We start from the raw sequence: 22855 nt of genomic DNA, 5'->3' as shown, positions 1-22855 counted from the left end.
CAAAAATCACTTGGATTCTTCTACATCAACAAAAAGAGCATCGAAGAGGAAATCACCAAATCAATACCATTCACAGTAGCTCCCAAGAAGATAAAATACTTAGGAATAAATCTTATCAAAGATGTAAAAGACCTATACAAAGAAAACTGCAAAGTACTAGTGCAAGAAACTAAAAGGGACCTACATGAGTGGAGAAACATACCTTGCTCATGGATAGGAAGACTGAACATAGTAAAAATGTCTATTCCACGAAAAGTCATCTATACATACAATGCACTTTCGATCCAAATTCCAATGACATTTTTTAATGTGATGGAGAAACAAATCACCAACTTCATATGGAAGGGAAAGAAGCCCCAGATAAGTAAAGCATTACTGAAAAAGAAGAAAGTGGGAGACCTCACTCTACCTGATTTTAGAACCTATTATACAGCCACAGTAGTCAAAACAGCCTGGTACTGGTACAACAACAGGCACATAGACCAATTGTAGAGAATTGAGAACCCAGATATAAATCCATCCACATATGAGCAGCTGATATTTGACAAAGGCCCAGTGTCAGTTAATTGGGGAAAAGACAGTCTTTTTAACAAATGGTGCTGGCATAACTGGATATCCATTTGCAAAAAAATGAAACAGGACCCATACCTCACACCATGCACAAAAATTAACTCCAAGTGGATCAAAGACCTAAACATAAAGACTAAAACGATAAAGATCATGGAAGAAAAAATAGGGACAACGTTAGGAGCCCTAATACAAGGCATAAACAGAATACAAAACATTACTAAAAATGACGAAGAGAAACCAGATAAGTGGGAGCTCCTAAAAATCAAACACCTATGGTCATCTAAAGACTTCACCAAAAGAGTAAAAAGACCACCTACAGACTGGGAAAGAATTATCAGCTATGATATCTCCAACCAGCGCCTGATCTCTGAAATCTGTATGATTCTGTTAAAACTCAACTACAAAAAGACAACCCAATCAAAAAGTGGGCAAAGGAGATGAACATGCACTTCACTAAAGAAGATATTCAGGCAGCTAACAGATAGATGAGAAAATGCTCTCGATCATTAGCCATTAGAGAAATGCAAATTAAGACTACGATGAGATTCCATCTCACTCCAACAAGGCTGGCATTAATCCAAAAAACACAAAATAATAAATGTTGGAGAGGCTGCGGAGAGATTGGAACTCTTACACACTGCTGGTGGGAATGTAAAATGGTACAACCACTTTGGAAATCTATCTGGCGTTATCTTAAACAGTTAGAAATAGAACTACCATACAACCCAGAAATCCCACTCCTCAGAATATACCCTAGAGAAACAAGAGCCTTCACAGAAACAGATATATGCACACCCATGTTTATTGCAGCACTGTTTACAATAGCAAAAAGCTGGAAGCAACCAAGGTGTCCATCTATGGATGAATGGGTAAATAAATTGTGGTATATTCACACAATGGAATACTACGCATCGATAAAGAACAGTGACGAATCTGTGAAACATTTCATAACATGGAGGAACCTGGAAGGCATTATGCTGAGTGAAATTGGTCAGATGGAAAAGGAGAAATATTGTACATGATCACTATTATAAGATCTTGAGAAATAGTATAAACTGAGAAGAACACATTCTTTTGTGGTTACGAGCGGGGGGGAGGGAGGGAGGGTGGGAGAGGGTTATTTACTGATTAGTTAGTAGATAAGAACTACTTTAGGTGAAGGGAAGGACAAAATACGGGGAAGGTCAGCTTGACTGGACCAAAAGCAAAGAAGCTTCCAGGATAAACTGAAGCTTCGAAGGTCAGCGGAGCAAGGGCGGTTTGGGGTTTGGGGACTATGGCTTAAGGGGACTTCTAAGTCAATTGGCAAAATAAATTCTATTATGAAAACATTCTGCATCCCACTTTGAAGTGTGGCATCTGGGTCTTAAATGCTAACAAGCGCCCATCTAAGATGCATGAATTGGTCTCAACCCACCTGGATCAAAGGGGAATGAAGAACTCCAAGGTCACACGATAACTATGAGCCCAAGAGATAGAAAAGGCCACATGAGCTAGAGACTTACATCATCCTGAGACCAGAAGAACTAGATGGTGCCCGGCCACAACCGATGACTGCCCTGACAGGGAGCACAACAGAAAACCCCTGAGGGAGAAGGAGATCAGTGGGATGCAGACCCCAAATTCTCAGAAAAAGAGCAGACTTAATGGTCTGACTGAGACTGGAAGAATCCCAGCGGTCATGGTCCCCAAACCTTCTGTTGGCCCAGGACAGGAACCATTCCTGAAGACAATTCATCAGACATGGAAGGGACTGGACAATGGGTTGGAGAGAGTTGCTGATGGAGAGTGAGCTACTTGTATGAGGCGGACACTTGAGACTGTGTTGGCATCTTCTGTCTGGAGGGTAGAGAGGGTTAGAAACTGGCAAAGCGGTCGTGAAAGGAGAAACCAGAAGGGGGGATAGGGCTGACTCATTAGGGGAGAGTAAATGGGAGCATGTAGTAAGGTGTATATAAGCTTATATGTGACAGACTGACTTGACTTGTAAATTTTTACTTAAAGCACAATAAGAATTATTTTTAAAAAAACAAAAACAAGCATACAAAACAAATTGTTCTGAAGGGGCTGGACAGTGGGGGCAGGGTGGACTAAGGCAGCAGTGAGCTAGTGTCTTTCAGGCTGAGCAACTGTGGCCTGTTGGCAAGCAGCGAAGGCCTTGCAGAGGTAAGAAGATGAGGGGTGAGAGTGCGTGTATCCCTAGTTACTGGGTGCTCTGTCTCCTGCTTGGTGATCCATGAATTTGCCTTCCTTTACTCCCTCTCTGGAGTTCTTTGGCGGCTGTAGCCCAAGATGGTGAATCCAGTCACGTTATGGGACCTCCACTCCGTAGCTCTCCTTGTTTTCTGTTCTCTGTCAGTTTCTTATTCCATTTGGTGCTTGATCGAGTTCTTTATTCCTTCGTTTGTTCTTTAGGGTTCCAGGATTGTCGTTTGTATCTGTTTTACTTGGTTTTTTGGGTCTTTGCTGCAGAGGGAAGGCATGGTGTTTCTGTCTGTAGTGTCGTGTTGGTTCCACCTCCAGATAACCTGGAAATTATTGTAGCTTAAAAAGGTATTCCTCTATTAGGCAAATACTCATATTTTAAAAGTTTTTAGTGTGTATAAATATTAGTGTTTGGACTGCTTTTAAGTTAAATATTTAATGTCAGGGAGATTTTTATCTAATAAATGTAAATTTATTAACTTTAAGTATAAACTTAAAAATGAACACTCTATTTATTACAGTTATCCCCACTGTAAAACTATAGTATTTTGTTTTAAACAGATTTTGTGCCAAACACATCTGATGATGAGAAAAGATATAAAATAGGAAATCAAGCCAATATTGGGATGTTTAATTTGCACAAGTTGTTGCATGCTCTAAACCCATTACTGGATCCTAGGCAAAAGCAGTTGTAAGTAAATTTTAAATCTACTAATTAAATCTGTATAAAAATATATTTTATAACTATCAGGTTTTGAAAAGCATTGTTATATTTTTGTCTTTTTAATAAGGAAGGCGTTTCAGGGTATATCTTTTTCTCTAATACAATTTTGGCTTTTTTCCATAGTTATTTGAATAGTGTTTTCCTATTTATTCTTTTTAGATATTATGAAATTTTAGTTTATTTCCTCTTTGATCCAAGGGTTATTTAGGACTTTGTTTCTTAATTTCTGAATAATTATTTTGTCCACATTTTTACAATCGAAAGGATGTATTTGGTAAAATCTCTACTTTTCAAAACATGTTAAGGTTTCTTTGTGGTAAAACATGATACATTTTTTATGACCATACCAAAAAAATGTATATTCACTCAGCAAAGGTTTTAATACATATCAAATTGAGTGTATTGATTTTATTATTCAAGCTCTTTATAACCCCATTTTTAATGTATTCGCTAAGTTTGATTCTTAAGAGATATGTGTCAAAATCTCCCACTTTAATTGTATTTTTATTGTTATTTTTTCTAATTGTTTTAAATTTACGTGTTTTGCTGCCAAATTATTGGCACATAAGGTTTTTTTACTTATATTTTCTAAAAAAAACTGTGCCTTTTATCCAAACATAATGGCCCCCTTTATCCTGTTTAATGGTTTTAACACTTAGTTTCAGCATATCTGATATTAATATTGCCATTCGTGCTTGCTTTTTGCTGAGTTTGTCTTAAATCTCATTTTATTTTTTTACCTTTCTTTGTCATTTTTTAAAGTTTGTTTCCTTTACAAACAAACATATAGCCAAGTTTTAATCCAATCTTAAATGTTTTCGTTTATTATAACAATGAGTATACTTGATTGTATTTCTTCTAGCTTACATTGTACATTATTTTACTTGGTTTGTTTGCTACTTCTGTTTTTCCAATTTGAGCTGTTCATCCATTTCAACACTGTTATTTGGAAACTACTGCATTTTTTTAAATTCTAGTTTTGTACCATTCTCTGTACTATTACATGAAACCAGTTTCTAAATATTTTTGCTCACTAAGATTCTATTTGCCCATTGCTTTCTCTTCTAAAGCTGAGACCTTTAGAATGTTTTTGTGTTTTTACCTGTAATTACCCAGCTGCTCGAGTTTGGTAAGACAGCTGAGTATTTTGAATTTCAGACTGTTGTTGGGTTTTCCCTTGAAGCATATCTCATCTGTTTTAAGAATCTTTGCTTTCAACATGTCCCCTCCCCCTACACATCCTCATTTTGAGTCATTTCACTGCCTACCACCATTTCTTCTCATGGCCCCATATCTTGAAGTGTCTGACCTGATTACTTCCTTTTGTATTCCACTCACATGGGGTATATAGGTATTGTCCAAGTCCTTGCACAACCATTAATATTTTTATTTTACTCTTACAGATGAGTGGTATCTAGTATATTAGAATATGAATTCAGCTGTATATGACAGAAACCCAAAATATAGTATCTTGAACAAGATGTACTTTTGTCTCACATAAAATTTTGGTGGTAGATAATTCAGGGTTGGTATGGAGGCTTAGCATTTGTCTGGGTCCCACGCTGCTTCTAGCTTTCCGTTCCACCATCCATGGATGTGGTCCTCATGGTCTGAGATGGGCTGCATCTCTCTCGTCCCTAGTCCATGTAGCAGCATGCGGAAAGAAGAGGTTAGTCCCCACTATTGAAGGATGCATTTCACAATTTATACACATCACTACTCTAATTTCACTTTACCCATTCCAGTGTGTTCGAGTTGATTCTGACTCATAGAGACCTTATGAGTAGAACTGCCCCATAGGGTTTCCAAGGCTGTAAATCTTTACAGAAGCTGACTTCCACATCTTTCTCCTGCAGAGTGGCTGGTAGGTTCGAACTGTGAACCTTTTGATTAGAAGCTGAGTGTTTTAACCACTGCACCACCAGGGCTCTTTCATTTCACATTACCTGTTGCCGTAGAGTCGATTCCAACTCATAGCGACCCTATATGACAGAGTAGAACTGCCCCATAGGGTTTCACAGGAGTGCCTGGTGGATTCTAACCACCGATCTTTTGGTTAGCAGCTGTAGCTCTTAGCCACTATGCCACCAGGTCATTTCATATTAAAAAATATTAGTCAGTATTTAATTTTACGACCATATCTAATGTGGTGGCCTTATATGGTATCTATTTAGCTCAACTGGAAGTATATTTCCAAGAGTACCCTTCCCTGCATAGTTACTGATTAGGTTGGCCACAGAGGAATTTGTGAGTTCTGGAAGGAAGAAGTAAAGCAGCAGTATGTTTACACTCAGAAGGCTGGTGCAGGGACAGATAGTGGTACAGCTCAGGTTGTTGTTAATCTGCTGGCTCATCTTGTTGACGTGGGGAGGCAACCAGGGCCACAGCTCCTGCAGCTCCCTCTGGATCGCTTCCTTCAGCTTCTCTGAATCCTGACCCAGGAGCATGTCCAGCTTGGCAGTGAAGGGCACGAGCTTATCTTGTAGGTTACCTGCATCATTGAGCTTGGAAGCCTGAGAAATAGCCATGGTTTTAGTTTGTCTTCGTGGGCTCTGGTTTGTCCTTGGTCTCTCCCACTTCATGTTTAATTTCTTTTATGACTGTGGCATCTTCTCTGCTGACTTTGGGCCCATTCAGGCCCAATACCAGATGCAGAGCAATAATATTATGTATATTGCCTAACCATCTCTAACAGTTACATAAGTTCAGGTTCCTAAAGTAAATCCCTTTTTCTGTAATGCTCATAGTGGTTCTGTTTCTCTGATTGAACTGTAACTGATACACCCTGTCCGGAAAGTTGTCTTCTCTTATTTGTTTAAGTATCGCATTTCCCCTATCAATTTCTTTTTGTGCTTCTGCTTGGGTTTTATGAATCTTCAGTCGGTTTTCCAAGTGACATTTCCTCTACTTGATTTTTTAGGCCACTATGAGTCGGAATCGACTTGATGGCAGTGGGTTTTTTTTTTTTTTAATTCGAGACTCAAGAGTAAACATCTCTCCCAATTCACCTACTGACTTTCCACCCATTAACTGGGTGGATAAAAAAAAAAACCAAACCCATTGCCGTTGAGTTGATTCCTTCACATAGCAACCCTATAGGACAGAGTAGAACTGCCCCTTAGGATTTCCCAGGAGCACCTGGTGGATTCCAACTGCCGACCTTTTGGTTAGCTGCTGAACTCTTAGCTGCTGTGCCACCAGGGTTTCCAACTGGGTGGATAAGTCTTTCTAATTTAGGCACAAAATATTACAAAACCTATGTACCTGCAGACTTAATCCATACTCTCCAGATTAGCTTTTACCTGTAATAAAGTTGAAATTTTTCTGACATCATTGTGTGATGTCGGATATATTCTGAACTTAGGTTGAGGAAAAAACAGTACCTGGTTGCCTTTTGTAAACAATAGAGTAAATAATAGACAACGTTGTAATGTTTATATTTAGTTACTGAAAATTAAATATCTTACGTATGTATATAAAAAAGCATGAATGACAAGCTGAGTGCATTTATAGTTACATAGAATGTTAAGATATTGATTGAACCACCAGACTCTGGCACCTTGAGGCACTGACCACATTTCATTTATTTTTGTCTCTAGTGTATTTGCTGGAAGATATAACATATTTCTCCTTCCATTCACCACCAAAATAAAAAATTTTACTGTGTCCAGTAGAACAAGAACCCAGCTGGAAAGCAAGTCATATAGTGATTTTATTATCCCCAGTCAGTAATAAAAAAAACTACCAAAATAACGGTAAAAATTTTACATCCCGTTTGTGGTTTCCTTAATTAGTTTAATTTTAAAAATATATTGATAATACAGCCATTATAGTTCAAAATGAAAGTGTTGTGAAAAGGTATTTATTAAGCAGCGTTGCTCCCATCCTTGTCTCTACCAATTTTGTACCCCTTTACCTTGTAGAGCTCATTCTTTTTTTTTTTTCCTTGCGCTTTAGGTGCAAGTTTACAGCCCAAGTTAGTTTCTCATACAAAAATTTATACATGTGACTCTACTTGCTCTCCCTGTAATGTGACAGCACACTCCTCCTTTCCACCCTGGATTTCCCATGTCCGTTCCACCAGCTCCTGTCCCTTTTTGCCTTCTCATCTCACTTTCAGACAAGAGCTGCCTATTTAGTTTCGTGTATTTTTTTTTTTTTTTTATCTACTTGAACTAAGAAGCACACTCTCATTTTTTAACAAATATTTATTGGGTATCTAGGTGTTCAGTATGTGCCAGGCACTGTTCTAAGTGCACTGAATAAAACAGCCAAAAATGTGTGCCCTCGTGGAGCTTGCTTCTGATGGGAGAGACAATCAATAAACAGTTATATAATGTATTAGGAGATAAGTACTATGGAGAAAGAGAATATGGGATAGGGAATACAGGAAAGGGGGCGTTTGCAGTTTTTAAAAGGGTGGTTAGTGAAGACCTTACTTAATTAAGCAAAGGCTTGAAGGAGTTGCAGGAGCAAGCCATACGGATATCTGGGGGAGGAGCACTACAGGCAAAGGGACAGCCTGTGCAGAGGCCCTGAGGTGGGGGCGTGCCTTGTATGTTGAAGAAATAGCAGAAAAGGCCAGTGTGGCTGCAACAGAGTGAGCAAGGGGAAGAGTGTAGGAGATGAGGTCAGAAAGGTAAAAGGCACGAGGCTTCAGACTGTTAGACTTTTGTGTAATTTAAAATACATGTAATAATGTTAATAAATATAAATTCAGTCTGTTTCAAGATAGGTTTAAGGTTAAAACTCTTTAATTTTTATGCTTTTAAGAGTCCATTATTGTATTGAATAAGGTATTTGTAATGCATTATTTTGGGTTTAAGATATTTTTTAAAAATATATCCCAAAACCAGTTACATAATAATGAAACTCTTTTGGTATTATGAAGACAGATAGATATTTATCCTATAAGCTGATTGTATGTAGTGATGTTTCCAAAGTGATGTGGTTACATCTGCACTTTAATACATTTATATTGACAGTTTTCTTGAAGATATGATATCTAATTAAGCCACTAAGCCAGAATCAGTAGCATGTAATCTCCATGCTCTTTAACACATGAGAGGGTTCCCTTTGTTCTCATAAAATGTAAGTCAAGAATGCTAATTTTAAATCAAGGTTTAACTCACCTTCATTTTTTTTTCCCTCATAGAGCTGCTCAGATACTTGGCAGGTACCCTGCTCTTTATTATACAAGGTTTGTCATTTTTGAATACAGATATTAAAGCATCCTGGTTATTTTGAGGACAAAATTTTTAGAAGAGTAAGAATTTTAATAATGAATTGAATTGACATTTCTCCTTTTAGGTTTAGAGAACTGTTCAAAGCCAAGTTGGGATTCCTGGGAGAACAGGAGGGCGATGATGATTTAATTGCGTTTCTCTTACATGTGAGTTTATCATTTTGTGGATTTTTTTCTGATTAACATTTGAATTACTATTCAGTGCATTTTTAAAAATATGTTTAATGGTTGTTATTTAATCATAATTAAAACTATTAAAAAAGAGATTATTTAGATTCAGTTTTTGTTATGTTTGTGTAAGTAGAATTGATAACTTTGATATTTTCTTACTAGGTTTCCTGCTAGAATTGAGTCCTCAGCACATTTTTGAATAATTTATGTATACATATGTAATTATTTTCATTAGCTCATGGAAAAAACAGAAGCTGATTTTACAATGACGTTTCGGCAGCTCAGTGAGATTACTCAAAGCCAGTTATTGGAGCTCAACATTCCTCAGGTATTAATGTATGACATTTGGCTTTTTTTTTAACTCAGTTTTTTAATAGCTTCATTGAGGTGTAATGTATATTCTGTGAAATTAACTTAAGTGTACTATTCAGATTTTAGTTATTACAGAGTTGCTCAATTATGACTCCAATCCAATTTTAGAACATTTCCATCCCACTGAAAAGATCCCAGGTGTCCATTTGCTGCCAATCCCTGTTTCCACTCCCAGCCCCAAGCAACTTCTAATTTACTTTCTGTCTTTCAAGATTTTTGTTTTCTGGTTATGTCACACAAATGGAATCATACCATATGTGGTCTTTGGTGTCTGACTTCCTCACTTAGGGTATTTCTGAGGTTCATCCATGTTGTGTCAGTAGTTCTTTATACTGCAGAGTAGTATTCCATTGTATGGGTATACCACGTATTGCTTGTTCACTTACCAGCTGATGAACATCTGGCTGGTTTCTGCTTTTTGGCTATTATGAATAATGGTGCTTTGAACATTCATGAATAAGTTTTTTTGTAGATACCGTTTTGTTTCTCTTGGCTAGGTACCTAGGAATGGAATTTCTGAATTAGTTGGTAAATTTCTGTTTCACCTTTTAAGAGACTGCAAAACTGTTTCCCAAGTGACTGCACTTAATTATGTGTTGGATTTTTATTTCAATGCTAATACTTTACATTTATGGAATAATACAGGAATTACCAGAAGACTCTTACTTCTTATTTAGTGTAGATTTTCTAAAAGTTAGGTCTGTTTATAAGGTCTAAATCTTTTATGTTGCAGTCATTATTTTTGAGATTAAAACCCAGCCTAATTTTTTAAAATTTCAACTTCATTATAATTCATGACATTCTTTGTACAATTAATATTATCTCTTTATCTCTTTTTGATTTGAATTCAACCTCACTTAGGCAGTTAGGCACTTATTCAACAAGTATTTGTTGAGAGCTCACTGTTATTGAAAACTTATTCTGGGTCAAGGCGCTACACTAAATGCTTTACAAAATAATGAAAGTGATAGTAATAATATTGAGAGTTAGTATTTATTGAGGGCTTACTATATGCCAGGCACTATTTTAAGCATTTTATATGTATACACTGTGCCATGATATATAAGGTAGGTACCATTGTTATCTCTGTTTTATTGATAAAGAAACAGGCATAGAGAGGTTAAGTAACTTGCTCCAGGTCACAAACTAGTGAGTAGTATTCAGACACTGGCAGCCTTCTTCAGAGCCCATGCTCTTAACCCCTGTGCTATACTGCATCTTTCTCATGTAATCCATCAACTACCCTGTGAGACAGGTGTTATAATTCCTGTCTTACAGATGGGAAAATCATGGCTCCAAGAGGTGAAGTAATTTGCCCAGAGACACACAGCTAGTAAGTGACTGTCCAGGTCTTTCTGATGCAGAGCCCATAGATATTCTAGTTAATATCTATTAACATTAATAATGTAGTTAATAGTTGGCTAAGCTGCCTATTTTGTGGCAGGCATTCCGCTAGATATTTGAGATCTGGGGCTGAATACGACATGGTCCCTGCCTTCAAGGAATTCATAGTCTAGAAGCAAAGTCTGACATGCATACACATGATTATACCATACTGATAACTGATAGCGTATGAACAGAGTTGAGAATGCTGACTAATTCTGCTGAAAGAGTTAGGGAGACAATGACAAAGGAGGTGACAGTTGAAGGAGTCATGAACATAAACATGAGTAAGACATTATAAGACAGAAAAAAGGGGAAAGACATTCCTGGAAAAGGAAGCAGCACCCGCAATGCATGAAAATGTTAATAGAGAATGGAGAGTAGTTTGGGTTGAATCTTGAAGGCAATGAGCAACTGTTTGCTTTCATGTCCGGGGAGTAGCATGATCAGAATTACATTTTAGCAAAGATAACCCTGTTAACTTTTTTTTTGTCAGGGGTGAAACTGAAAGTAGGGAGGACAGCCATGAAGCCAGTGCTATGGCTCCAGCCAAACATTAAAAAAAAAAAAAGATGAAAAGAAATTGGGACAAGAAGAAAAATTACGTAAGATAGAGCCAATAGGACTTGAAGTGAGAATTATAAATCATAGTCTTTTGTCAGGGTTGGCTCTCCTAGTCTGGCTTTAAGGAATTCCATTCATTCAAATGATTGAATTCTATTGGAGAATTGAATCTCTGGCCCAATGTAGTTTCTCTTAGAGCTTTGGTAGCTCTGACCTAATCTGTCACAATCTCCTAAAGGGAGGTAAGATACGTTGTCACAAATAAAGATATAAGTACCTGACCTACGACTCTATGCCACTGAGCTAGCTCAAACAGCAGCTTGTCCTTGTCCTCTCTAAAAAAAAAGGGCTCTAAATATGTTTATTTTTAAGACGTAAAAAGTTTATTAAAGAAGAAGGTAAAATCAAATGCTTAGGATGAAAATATTGTAAACTGAAGGTTTAAGTTCCTTAACATTGTTGACCCATTGTTAATCTCAGGCTTAGAATCACAGAATTTTACATTGGGAAGGAAACTCAACGATTGTAATAGTTTCCTGGGGCTGCCCTAACAAAATATCACAAATTGGTGGCCTATAACAACAGAATTTTTTTGTCTCACAGTTCTGCAACCTAGTAGTTCAAATTCAGAGTGTTGGCAGGGCCAAGTTCTCTTAGAAGGCTCTAGAGGAAGAATCTTTCTTGTCTCAGCGTCTGGTAGCGCCAGGTGTTCCATGGCTTGCAGATAGGTTTTCACGTGGCTATTGTCCCTCCCCATGTGTCTCTCTTCTCTCTTTTATAAGGAGTTACTCAGATTGGTTTAAGATGCACCCTATTCCAGTATAATCTCATGTTAACTTAATTGATAACATCTTTAGAGACCCTATTTCCAAACAAGTCATGTTCATTGGTACTAGGGATTAGGACTTCAACATAAATTTTTGGGGGATACAATTCAGGCTATAACAATGATTAACACATTTTATAGATATGGAGATTGCAGCCAAGAAAGGTTAAGTGACTTGTCCAAATTCACATTGTAGGTTATTGCAAGATCAGAACTAGAACCAAACTGCCTGCTGTCCAGTGCTATTTTCATATACTCCATCTGCCAATTGTCCCTTTGTTAGTTCTGTCTTACTTCTTTGATATTTCGGAGCCCTGGTGTCCCAGTGATGGAGCCCTGGTGGCGTAGTGGTTAAGAGCTCGGCTAGTAACTAAAAGGTCAGCATTTCAAACCCACCAGCTGCTCTATGGGAGAAAGATATGACAGTCTGCTTCCATAAAGGTTACAGCCTTGGAAACCCTACGGGGCAGTTCTGCTCTACCCTATAATAGCTGTGAGTTAGTAGCAACTTGACGACGATGAGTTTGGTGGTGGTTTTACAAAAAATAAGTCCTTGTTTTCGCACATAGCAAAGCTGAGGCAAGACAAGGTTGATTTTTCAGTCATGTCAAGAAGAAGAGTAGTGTGGTGATTGAAGAGAGCAGGCTCTGGAGTCTGATTACCAAAAACCAAACCAAACAGGTTACTGTCGAGTTGATTCCAACTCATGGAGACCCCACGTGGGCAGAGTAGAACTATTCCGTAGGGTTTTCATGGCTATGACCTTTTAGAAGCAGATGGCCAGCTTTTCTTCCGAGCTGTCTCCCGGTAGGTTTGAACTGCTAACCTTTCAGTTAGTAGGCAAGTATTTAATCATTTGCGTCAACCACGATCCAGTATCAGATTAAAAAAAAATTAGGTAGCTTCAAATCCTGGTTTCCCCTTTTACTGGCTATGTAATCTTACACAAGTTCCTTAATTTCTCTAGCCCTCACTTGCTTTATCTGTAAAATGAGATGGTCAATAATGGCATCTACCTCACAGGTGCTCAATAATAGTAATATCAGTAGTTTAATAGTAATATCAGTAAAATACCAGTAAATAAGTAAATAGTAATATCAGTAAAATAAGTACTGTAGTAGTAATTCTTTTAATTTCAGACCTGTTTTTTCAGCATGGTCTGTCCAGCATAGAGGGTCCATGTAGGGTTTTAAGGAGCGGCGTCGCGATTGAAGCTGTATATCAGCTAGAGGTTTCAGCTCTTACAACTTCACTAATTTCAAACAGAAATGATTATCATCAGGGTAGGAAATGGACGTGTGAGTTAAGCTAGTGTTTGAAAATGAAAGATTGTAATTGTCACTGCTGAGATAGGTATGAGTCATGCTAATTATAAGGATAATTATTCTCACAAGTATGGAATAGCTATGAATTGTATTCTTAGGCGTGATTTGAATAAAAGAATGTCTACCTGTGTGGTAGGAAATACAGAAAAATGTTAACAAAAAGCATCTTTGATGTAATCTTTTAAAAGTATCATCGATTCATCTGTTGGAACTAATTATCGGTTAAGGTGTGGAAAACTAAGACAAAGGAATGTTAGAGTGACTTGTTCAAGTTCCTGACAGTTACAAATATTTAAATTACCAAGAGTTGGGAAAATTTAAGTGAGAAGGGATAATTACACATTTAATCATTTCAGTGGTCCATTTCCGTGTCTCTTGAATGTGAAATTTTCTCAGCCCTCTAAAAATTGCTGTCAAGTCCATTCTGACTCGTGGTGACCCCACGTGTTACAGAGAACTACTCCATAGGGTTTTCTTGGGTATGATCTTATGGAAGTAGTCCTCCAGGCCTTTCTTCCATGGCGCTGCTGGGTAGCTTCAAACCAAATCATTTGAACCTACCTCCCTAGGTAGAGCGAATTGCTTATTCCTTTGTGTTCTCTGATCTTTTATATATATTCCTGTAATAACATTTCTCAAATGGTATTGAATTACTTGTTTCCATACTTTCCTTCTTAAAGGCAGGGACCATGTTTTATTAATTTTTATATTCTCCAATGTAATTGATATTCCAGCACATAGTTGACATTCCACGAGTGTTTGTTAAATAAATTAATAGACGAATAAATAAATGCAGTTGCAAACTAAGTTTTTTAAATTATACATTTAGAGAGTTCCTTATTTAAAGGAAGGCTTTTGATACTATAAGTGTTCATTATCTAATCTCATTTATAAGAATTTTATATATTTTAATTTTTCTTGAATCTTGTCATTCCATGGATTTCCATCAATTAGAACTTTAGGGTTGAATGATATGTGAGGAAAAGGAAAATACCCTTTTTTTGGTGTTACTTCTACTTGAAATAGCATACTTTTAAAAACATCCAGGTATTAAGATGTTATTAAAGAACAAACAGTTAAAAGGAACATGAAGTTCCAGTAAACAGAATAATTATTAATATAATGAACAGTTGATTACTGTATTTTCATTTAGCATTTCTGGGCGCTGAAGAAGGTTTCAGAGCATGAACTCTTTCCTGCCTGGGTGTCCCAGTACCTTCTGAGACTGAAGAGGTGAGATAACCTAATCACTTCCAAAAAACACATAATGTACAGTGAAACCTGTGAGGGCCAGAACTCAGCAGGCCTGTGTCGTTTCTCTGGGCCTCACAAGTTCTCTGCCTTTGACAGGTGCAGTCTTACCACTTTTCTATCGCTTGTTTTAGTGGAAAATTTTTGAGTTTTCCTTTTCTGACAGATTTCCGCCTTACACAGGTTCTGGTTTTCGCAGGTTTTACCATATTATTTTAGCATTTTCAACGTACCAGATCCCTCTCTTCCTCTCCATTTTTCAACATTTCCTTTTTACTTTCAGGTACCTGTGCACTGATTGAGGCATCTATAGTAACACCTCGTTCATCCGCTTGCCTCAGCTCTCTAATACCACGCCCCAGGTTGCTTAAGCCCAGGCGCTGAAGCTCTGGAGAAGAGCTCCTCAGGCATTCGTCCAGTGTCTGTTTATTTTCATATCTTATACAGTTGTAAGAAGTCATTTTGCTTCATAACTTACAAGGAATTAGAAGCAGCAAACATGAAAGTGTAAATAAGTTGTAGGTAGTGGCCATGAAGGGAGAAGAAGAGACAGGAGCAAATATCCCTTCACAGTTCAATAGCCACTAAGTGTTTATAATGGTGCCTTAGTCATCTAGTGCTGCTATAACAGAAATACCACAAGTGGATGCCTTTAACAAAGAGAAATTTATTTCTTCATAGTAAAGTAGGCTAAAAGTCCAAATTCAGGGCATCAGCTCCAGGGGAAGCCTTTCTCTCTCTGTCGGCCTTCTCATCAATCTTCCCCCAGACTAGGAGCTTCTCTGCGCAGGGACCCCAAGTCCAGAGGACATGCCCTGCTCCTGACACTGCTTTCTTGGTGGTATGAGGGCCACCTGTCTCTCTGCTTGCTTCTTTCTTTTATATCTCAAGAGATTGCCCAAGACACAATCCAGTCTTGTAGATTGAGCCCTGCCTCACTAACACAACAGCCATCCATCCTCCCTCATTAACATCATAGAAGCAGGATTTACAACTTACAGGAAAATCACACAGTACTGGGAATCATGGCCCAGCCAAATCGATATACACTTTTTTGGGGGGACATAGTTCAAACCCTGGTGCCGTAGTGGTTAAGTGCTACGGCTGCTAACCAAAGGGTTGGCAGTTTGAATCCTCCAGGCGCTCCTTGGAAACTCTATGGGGGCAGTTCTACTCTTTCCCATAGGGTCGCTATAAGTCGGATTCGACTTGACAGCACTGGGTTTGGTTTTTTTTTTTTAGTTTAATCCATGACAAATGGTGACCTTGACTAATCAAGAAAAAGTTGGATTATTTTCAGAAAGCTATGTTTAAGACAAGGAAGTGTATCGTACTTTTCAGAAAGATTTTTTTTTTAATTGGCAATAATAAAATAAGGTTTAGTATTGTCTAAAATAACTAAAGAAGGTGGTATTTCATATATTGTTTAGTCAAACTCGGTATTTTCTATCTTCTTTTTTTTTTTTTTTTCCTATCCATTGCCTCCGTCTGATTTTTGAATTTTTTTCTCAATATTTGTCTTGTGAAACAATTCCTTCCCTTTTGAATAAAGGATATAATTTGAGGAGATCGTGGTTAATTTTGTCTTTTGTTTTATTCATTTTTAGTAACATGAATGACTCAGATTCTAAAAGAAGAAAAAGAATGACAAGTAAGTACTCTTTTGATTTGCTCAGCTTTAAGGATTATCAAAAGCAACATTTTTTTGTAAACTGGAAGGCAATTACTTAAGGGAACTGAGTTTTTTCTTTTTAAACTGGAATAAGTCTAGGTGAGTCTTAGTTGAGCTGAAGTGTCAAGTATGGACTTTTCAGCAGATGACTTAACTTACCGTACTGTATGATAGCTCTGCTTTCATGTTAAAATAAAACAGTGCCCAAAGCTGGTAGAGAGATTGGAAGGTGGATTTGTGGTATGCTAGAAAGAACATGGGTTTTGAAATCTGGCAAATGAGTCCCATCTCTGCCAGTATTAGCTGAGTTGTCTTGGAAAAGATTTTTAACTCTCTACGTTGCAAGGCCCTTAGCTGTAGTAAAATGAAAATATTTTGCAGGTATGTTGTAGCGATGAACAATAATATATGTAAAGTATCTTGTTACAGTGCCTGGACCTTAATACACATCCAGTTAGTGGTAGTTAGAATAATTCACATTTATGTGTTGTTTTCACTTTACCAAGTAATTCCACACTTGGGCTAGAGAAGAAAAAAATGGAATTTAGTTCTTTTTGCAGTGTGATTTCTAGCAAGATCAAAGAAGTTAAGACAAAGGTGGTTAGATACCCCTGCTTTAGGACTTCTGTAAGAGCGCTGGTGTGTGTCATCAGGATGGCTGACTCACGGGGATGAAATAAGGGTGTGCTAACTTTTCCTGGTGGTGTAGTGGTTAAGTGCTACGGCTGCTAACCAAGCGGTCAGCAGTTTGAATCTGCCAGGCACTCTTTTTTAGCTCTATGGGGCAGTTCTACTCTGTTCTATAGGGTCACTATGAGTCGGAATCGGCTCGAAGGCAGTGGATTGGTAACTTTCCTTGCTAGTTTAGGGATTGGGATTGCTCTTTGAACTGAAGACATTGTTGCAGAAATAAAAGCAAGTTGAGTTTTTACAATTAAGTGAGTAATCTATTTGGGGTTCAGGATGCATTTAGTTGTGCCAGCCACTTATGTTCATTTGAGCAATTATAGAGAATTTATAGGGCAGCTCAGAATATGAACAATCTAAGCAGCCAAGGGAAGGAAGAACATGTGGTGGCAGTTTTTAGTATTTGGGTTGGTTTGGTTATGACAGGATGGATGAGATGTTAAAATGAAAGAGGGTTAGTGACCTCAAGGCCGCAGGTTGGGATCTGTTATTTTAGAGAATAAATAATGCTAAACAGTATGCTCTCAAGGAAGGCAAAAATCCTTTTCCACAAAGGGCAGTGGAATTTTTTTTATATTGGCTGGCTTCATAATAAGAATTCATTTAATTTTTAAAGTTACACTTCCATATATTATTACATATTTAATTGATATGTAAATGGACATGAAAATGGATTATACAAATTTAAGTTAACTGTGTGTGTACCAGGGATGTGGAATTAAAAATTAGACAGGCATAAAGAAATAAGTATGCAAGAAGAAGAACATAGAGTTTACTGACGTCTTTGAATAAGACGGAAAAATTGCTCTGCTCCTGACAAGAGTTTTCTGTCCTTAGAGAGGCAGAGTACCATGGGCTCTAAAATGAGGCTAGCTGTGCATGAGCTCTGCACCTGCCATTTATTTCCCAGATGATACGAAGCATGCCACTTAGTATCTATTTCTTTCTCTCCCTCTCTCTTTTGGTGTGTACATATTTTTAGGTTTTTATAGAATTTATATACCATAAAATTCACTCATTTTAACTGTTTAATTCAGTGATTTTTTTTTATTAAACTTAAAAAATTGTGCAACCATCACACACAATCCAGTTTTAGAACATTTCTGTCCACTTGACCTTTCATAACTTGTGTTTCCTCATCTATAAAATGTGTTTACATCATGGGTTCTTGCACGAATTCAATGAGATAATGACTAGCACATAAAAAGTACTACTCAATAAGTATTAGCTCAGTTCAGTAAAAATGGAAGTTAATATTTTTTGCAGTCTAGCAAGATCAAAGAAGTTAAAAGGTTGTTGGGTACTCTAATATTAATAGGGTAGTTTGATAATCCTTGTCACAGGAATGTTGGGACGATTGGGATGAATATAATGTTTTTTGGAAACTAGAAAAGCTAAAAATATATTGCCACTATATATCCTTTCAAAAGATTAAAAAAAAACAGATTAGGGGAAGATGTGTTATTGAAAAAAAATTTTTAGAAATATTCCATGGTACAAGCAATGGAAACATCAAAAAATGAGTGTCATAGAGGTTCTTAAGAAATATTTAAAAAAAATATTCAATGTTTATTATTTTTAGGCCTCCAAATGACTCTAAGATCCTGAGGCACCAAATGGCATTGCTCATTTCTGTTTTGTGCCACACAGTGCCCAGCCCAGGATCACATTAAAACTGTGTTTAATGAATGCTTTTGATGACTGTGATGCTTAGGACAACCATTGTTGTTTTTATGTTCAAAGAGAATGGTGTTTCTGCTGGTGTTTACTCTATAACTGTAAAGACTGATTGGGGAAATAGTCCTTTGTGTACAATTTCTAATGGAAAGATCATCAGGATCCCAAGAGAAACCAATTGATGTCCCAAAGTGAAATACCTTCATTTATTTAAAGCATGTTACCCTAACTAACTCCAACATTATATGATTGGGTTGATATTGCTGGAGAGAAAAAAATAAAGTCCTAAAATATCTGCATCTTCAATAAAACTGGGTTGTTCCCCATCAGTATAATTTTCCTGCTTTTCTTTGCACCTCTTAGTGAATTTGTGGCAGGTGCTTGGATGAAAGGGAAAGAAGCGAACAAGAGAGAGGGGAGGAAAGAAAAAGTAAAGAGGGAAGAAAATTAAAAATTGTGATGGTAGCCAGATGTATATGAGAAGATTGCTTTTGATAAACTTTGTTCTCATCTTGGGATTGTGTGTCCCTGTGATAGAAAGAAATCCCTGCTTTTGAAAATTTTCATTATAGAGGAATATGTGGGTATGCTTATACTTATGAGCCACATTTAACAAGAGTTTTTCAGCTTGAGTTGGTTGTGCCTAATTTATACACATGAACAAAACTATGTGTATGAATGTACTCTATTTTGTGATTTTTGTAAGTATTTAAAATTTATGCATGTGACGTACTATGACAGCCTATCTGGTGAAGATATTCAAGTATCTTGCTATTGTAACTTTCTGAAAGTCAAAGTAGACCACATTATTCTACCTTATACAGTAAAACCTGTGAAAGCTGGAACCTGCGTAAGACAAAACATGTCAGAGAAGGAAAACTCAAATATTTTCCACTAATGGAGAGTGATAGAAAAGTGGTAAGCTGCATCCTGTCAAAGGTGGAAGACTTGTGTGACCGGGAAGAACAAGGCAATCCCATCAAGTTCTGGCTGTCACAGTTTTCACTGTTAACAGTTGATGACAGCCAAGCATTGTTTTTGAGTTGGCCCTCTCAGCCAATTGGGGTCTTTTAATGGATTTTACTTTTTTTTTTTAAATAGATGTTAGAATCTGTTTTAAATTGCTTTTGATTGTTAAAAATTTTCAAAGCAATAATTTCTTGTACCAAGATGTACTTTTTTCACCCTTGTTTAAGGTGTCAACCCTAGATATGTGCTGAAAAACTGGATGGCAGAATCCGCAGTGCAAAAAGCAGAAAGGAATGATTTTTCAGAGGTAAGGTGGTTGACTTTTCTATATTTATTTTTATTAATTTTAAATGCACCATGTTTGAAACACACTTAATACGTCTGTAGACATGCAAAACTATATACTATTGCCAATACCATTTCCCAGAGTCCCCTCTGCCTAATTGTTCTCTTTTTTTAAACAGACAATAATTTTGTCATATTTTCTATTTATTCTTTATTTAAACATTAAAATGTTCATTTAATAAATGTATTTACATTATTTGAACTTCTGAGGGTCTGATTCTGTTCTTTATGGTTTGCGTTTTGGAATTTTGATTTCAATCTCATGTTTGACATCCAGTAAAGCCTGATTTGAAGGTGCATCTCTCCAGAGGGAGTTAGCATTTGCTTCCACCAGGTATCCATGGTGTCACCAGCCTGGGCCCATTTTAAATTACTTTCTTGACGGCAGTGAAGAGGAATGAACTAGAGCTGCATGCATCGGCATGGAAGAATGTCACATGTCTTGTTGAGCAAAACGAGCGAGTTGCAAAGGAATACGTACAAGGTGTTATCACTTACGTAAAACTGTGCCGTGTGTTATTTAGGGATACGTGCATATATAACAAGAGTACAGCAAGATGGGGAACCCTGGTGGCATAGTGGTTAAGAGCTGTGGGTGCTAACCAAAAGGCTGGCAGTTCAAATCCACCAGGCGCTCCTTGGAAACTCTATGGGGCAGTTCTACCCTATCCAGGTTTATGTGGGGCGTTGGAAACTTAAGTCTACAGAGCTGTTACAGGAAATACTGGTTTCTGTGCAGCATGACTATGAGTTGCTATGAGTCAGAATCTACTCAATGGCAATGGGTTTTTTTTTTTTTTGGTTTTATAGCAAAATGCATGAGGACGATGAACATCCACTTTAGGACAGTGATTACTTTGCAGTAAGGAAGAAATTAGAGTTAGGGAAGGATATTCAGGGCTTCAACCATTTTGGAAGTATTTCATTTCCAATAAAATGACTGGAGGATACTTAGGTGTTTATTATATTATTTTACATACCATCTTCTGTGTATGTTTCATAATTAATTGATTAAAAATGTACAGAATTATTATTTGCTAGGGCAGAGGTGGCCCTGGCACTTGTGCTGCCATTTTCCTGTCCTGCACTCAGAGTAGACACTGTTGATAATCATGGTGCTCTTTCTCTCTCAAACTGGCCACAGCCTCAGAACCATTCTCATCCCAGCATGCCATGTGCTCACTATCAATTAGTCAGGGTTGGCGTAGGAAAAAAATGTTTTTTGTTTCTAATTTGGAATGTGACATTGACCTTTTATTTCAAAAATTTATAACTTCTGACAATTCGGGGTTTTCATTTTAGAAAATAAAATATTTTAAAATTTAACCTTTTATGGTATTAAGGAAAACAAAAGGAAAGGAGAAAATTCAGCATTTTTGTTTAGATAAATTTGTCTAACCTGGGGTCACTAAGCAATGTTTTCTTGGCCTGCTTCTCCTTCTTTCTCTTTCTTTTATTCCTTCCCGTTTTCTTCCTTTTCTCAAAATTATATCTGAATACAGATGCAGGGCCCACGATGGGGTCTTCCTAGGTTTAAGTAAACATTTAGATTCATAGGATGGGCCACACTTGGCCTCAGTCTTCTCAGAAAGATCTGACAGGAGCCATAGTTTACCAATAGGGCAACATCAGGTGTTCCTCGTTTGCAGATGTCCTCGCAGCAGTCCACACCAGCGGTAAAGCTCAGGTGCGAGGCCGTGAGATCCACGTCAGCACATGTAGGGGCTTAGTCATGCTGCACAGAAACCAGTATTTCCTGTAACAGCTCTGTAGACTTAAGTTTCCAACGCCCCACATAAACCTGCCTTAGCAGCGAGTCATCACACGTAGAAAAAATTGGTGAATTTGAAAGATTGCAAATCATTGCCACCCTCCCTTTTTTTGGTAAATATTTTAGAAAATTACAATTCTCTCCTAGTGCTATGAAGGAATCTTAAAATTACTGGGATGTATTTGTAGTCTTCATGACATTTAACTATTCGCTTTCCTGTTTTAGTTCAAAAGTAGTACTTAAGGAATCATAGAAAATTTAAGTAACGGCACTAGTTGAGGTTTTAGTAAAATATAAAATGTACGAACATCTTTAAACAAATTTAAAATTAATTTGCCATTTTAGAAACTAACTAGAACTCCTAATTTTTCAAAACTGGTGTATTTTAGGAAATTAATAAGGGTCCTAAGGAAATCTATAACTTGTTTTATAGGTCCGTCTTCTACAGCAAGTTCTTCAGCGTCCTTTCCAGATGCATTCTGCAGCCGAGAAGGCAGGCTATTCCTCACCTACTCCTTCTTGGGCAAAAGATCTCCGAGTTAGCTGCTCATCTTAATTTGGGAAAAATAAATTAAATACCTCTAGTCGGAATCGACTTGATGAGAGTGGTTTTGGTTTGGTTATCATTGAATTGAACACAGAATAATTTATTTGATAAATCCTGAATGACTGTCCACATTTTGTTAATAATTCCACATTTAATTATAATGATTATATATAAAAATACATTTTAGCCAAATAAACTGATTCTTTAGAACATCTTTGTGACCTTCTTTGCTCTGATGAGTAACTTTAATAGAGTGACAGGGTGTTTTTGGTCAACCACATGGGTTATCCTCAATGACTAGGAGCTCTTAAAATAATTTTTTTTTCTTTTTTTTTTAATTGTGCTTTAAGTTTACAATTCAAGTCAATTTCTCATACAAAAACTTACAACACATTGTTATGTGACCTAGTTGCACTCCGTGCAATGTGACAGCACACCCTGTATTTCCTGTGTCCGTGCAACCAGCTCCTGTCCCCTTCTGCCTTCTCATCTCACCTCCAGACAGGAGCTGCCCACAGGGTCTCACATGTCTACTTGAGCTAAGGAGCACA

At 37.2% G+C, this 22855-nt stretch overlaps 1 protein-coding gene across 4 annotated transcripts in view; it reads left to right on the top strand.

The window, feature by feature from the left end:
* The window catches only part of LOC104845957 (protein adenylyltransferase SelO-like), a 53503-nt gene extending 30987 nt beyond the window's left edge, over positions 1 to 22516 (top strand). For 3 of the 4 annotated variants that reach the window (XM_023548850.2, XM_010590667.2, XM_023548852.1), the window contains exons 12-19: positions 3337 to 3466; positions 8655 to 8699; positions 8810 to 8891; positions 9151 to 9243; positions 14539 to 14618; positions 16244 to 16287; positions 19869 to 19948; positions 22191 to 22516. In XM_023548850.2, the coding sequence (XP_023404618.1) occupies positions 3337 to 3466; positions 8655 to 8699; positions 8810 to 8891; positions 9151 to 9243; positions 14539 to 14618; positions 16244 to 16287; positions 19869 to 19948; positions 22191 to 22313 (677 nt within the window). In that variant the 3' untranslated portion in view covers positions 22314 to 22516. The remainder of the gene's footprint in view (positions 1 to 3336; positions 3467 to 8654; positions 8700 to 8809; positions 8892 to 9150; positions 9244 to 14538; positions 14619 to 16243; positions 16288 to 19868; positions 19949 to 22190) is intronic. The other variant, XM_023548851.2, reaches the window with a different exon arrangement.
* Positions 22517 to 22855: the final 339 nt, after the last annotated feature.

Source organism: Loxodonta africana, chromosome 4, assembly GCF_030014295.1.
Source record: "Loxodonta africana isolate mLoxAfr1 chromosome 4, mLoxAfr1.hap2, whole genome shotgun sequence".
In the NCBI taxonomy this organism is placed as follows: Eukaryota; Metazoa; Chordata; class Mammalia; order Proboscidea; family Elephantidae; genus Loxodonta; species Loxodonta africana.
This window is presented reverse-complemented; position numbering and strand designations above follow the sequence as displayed.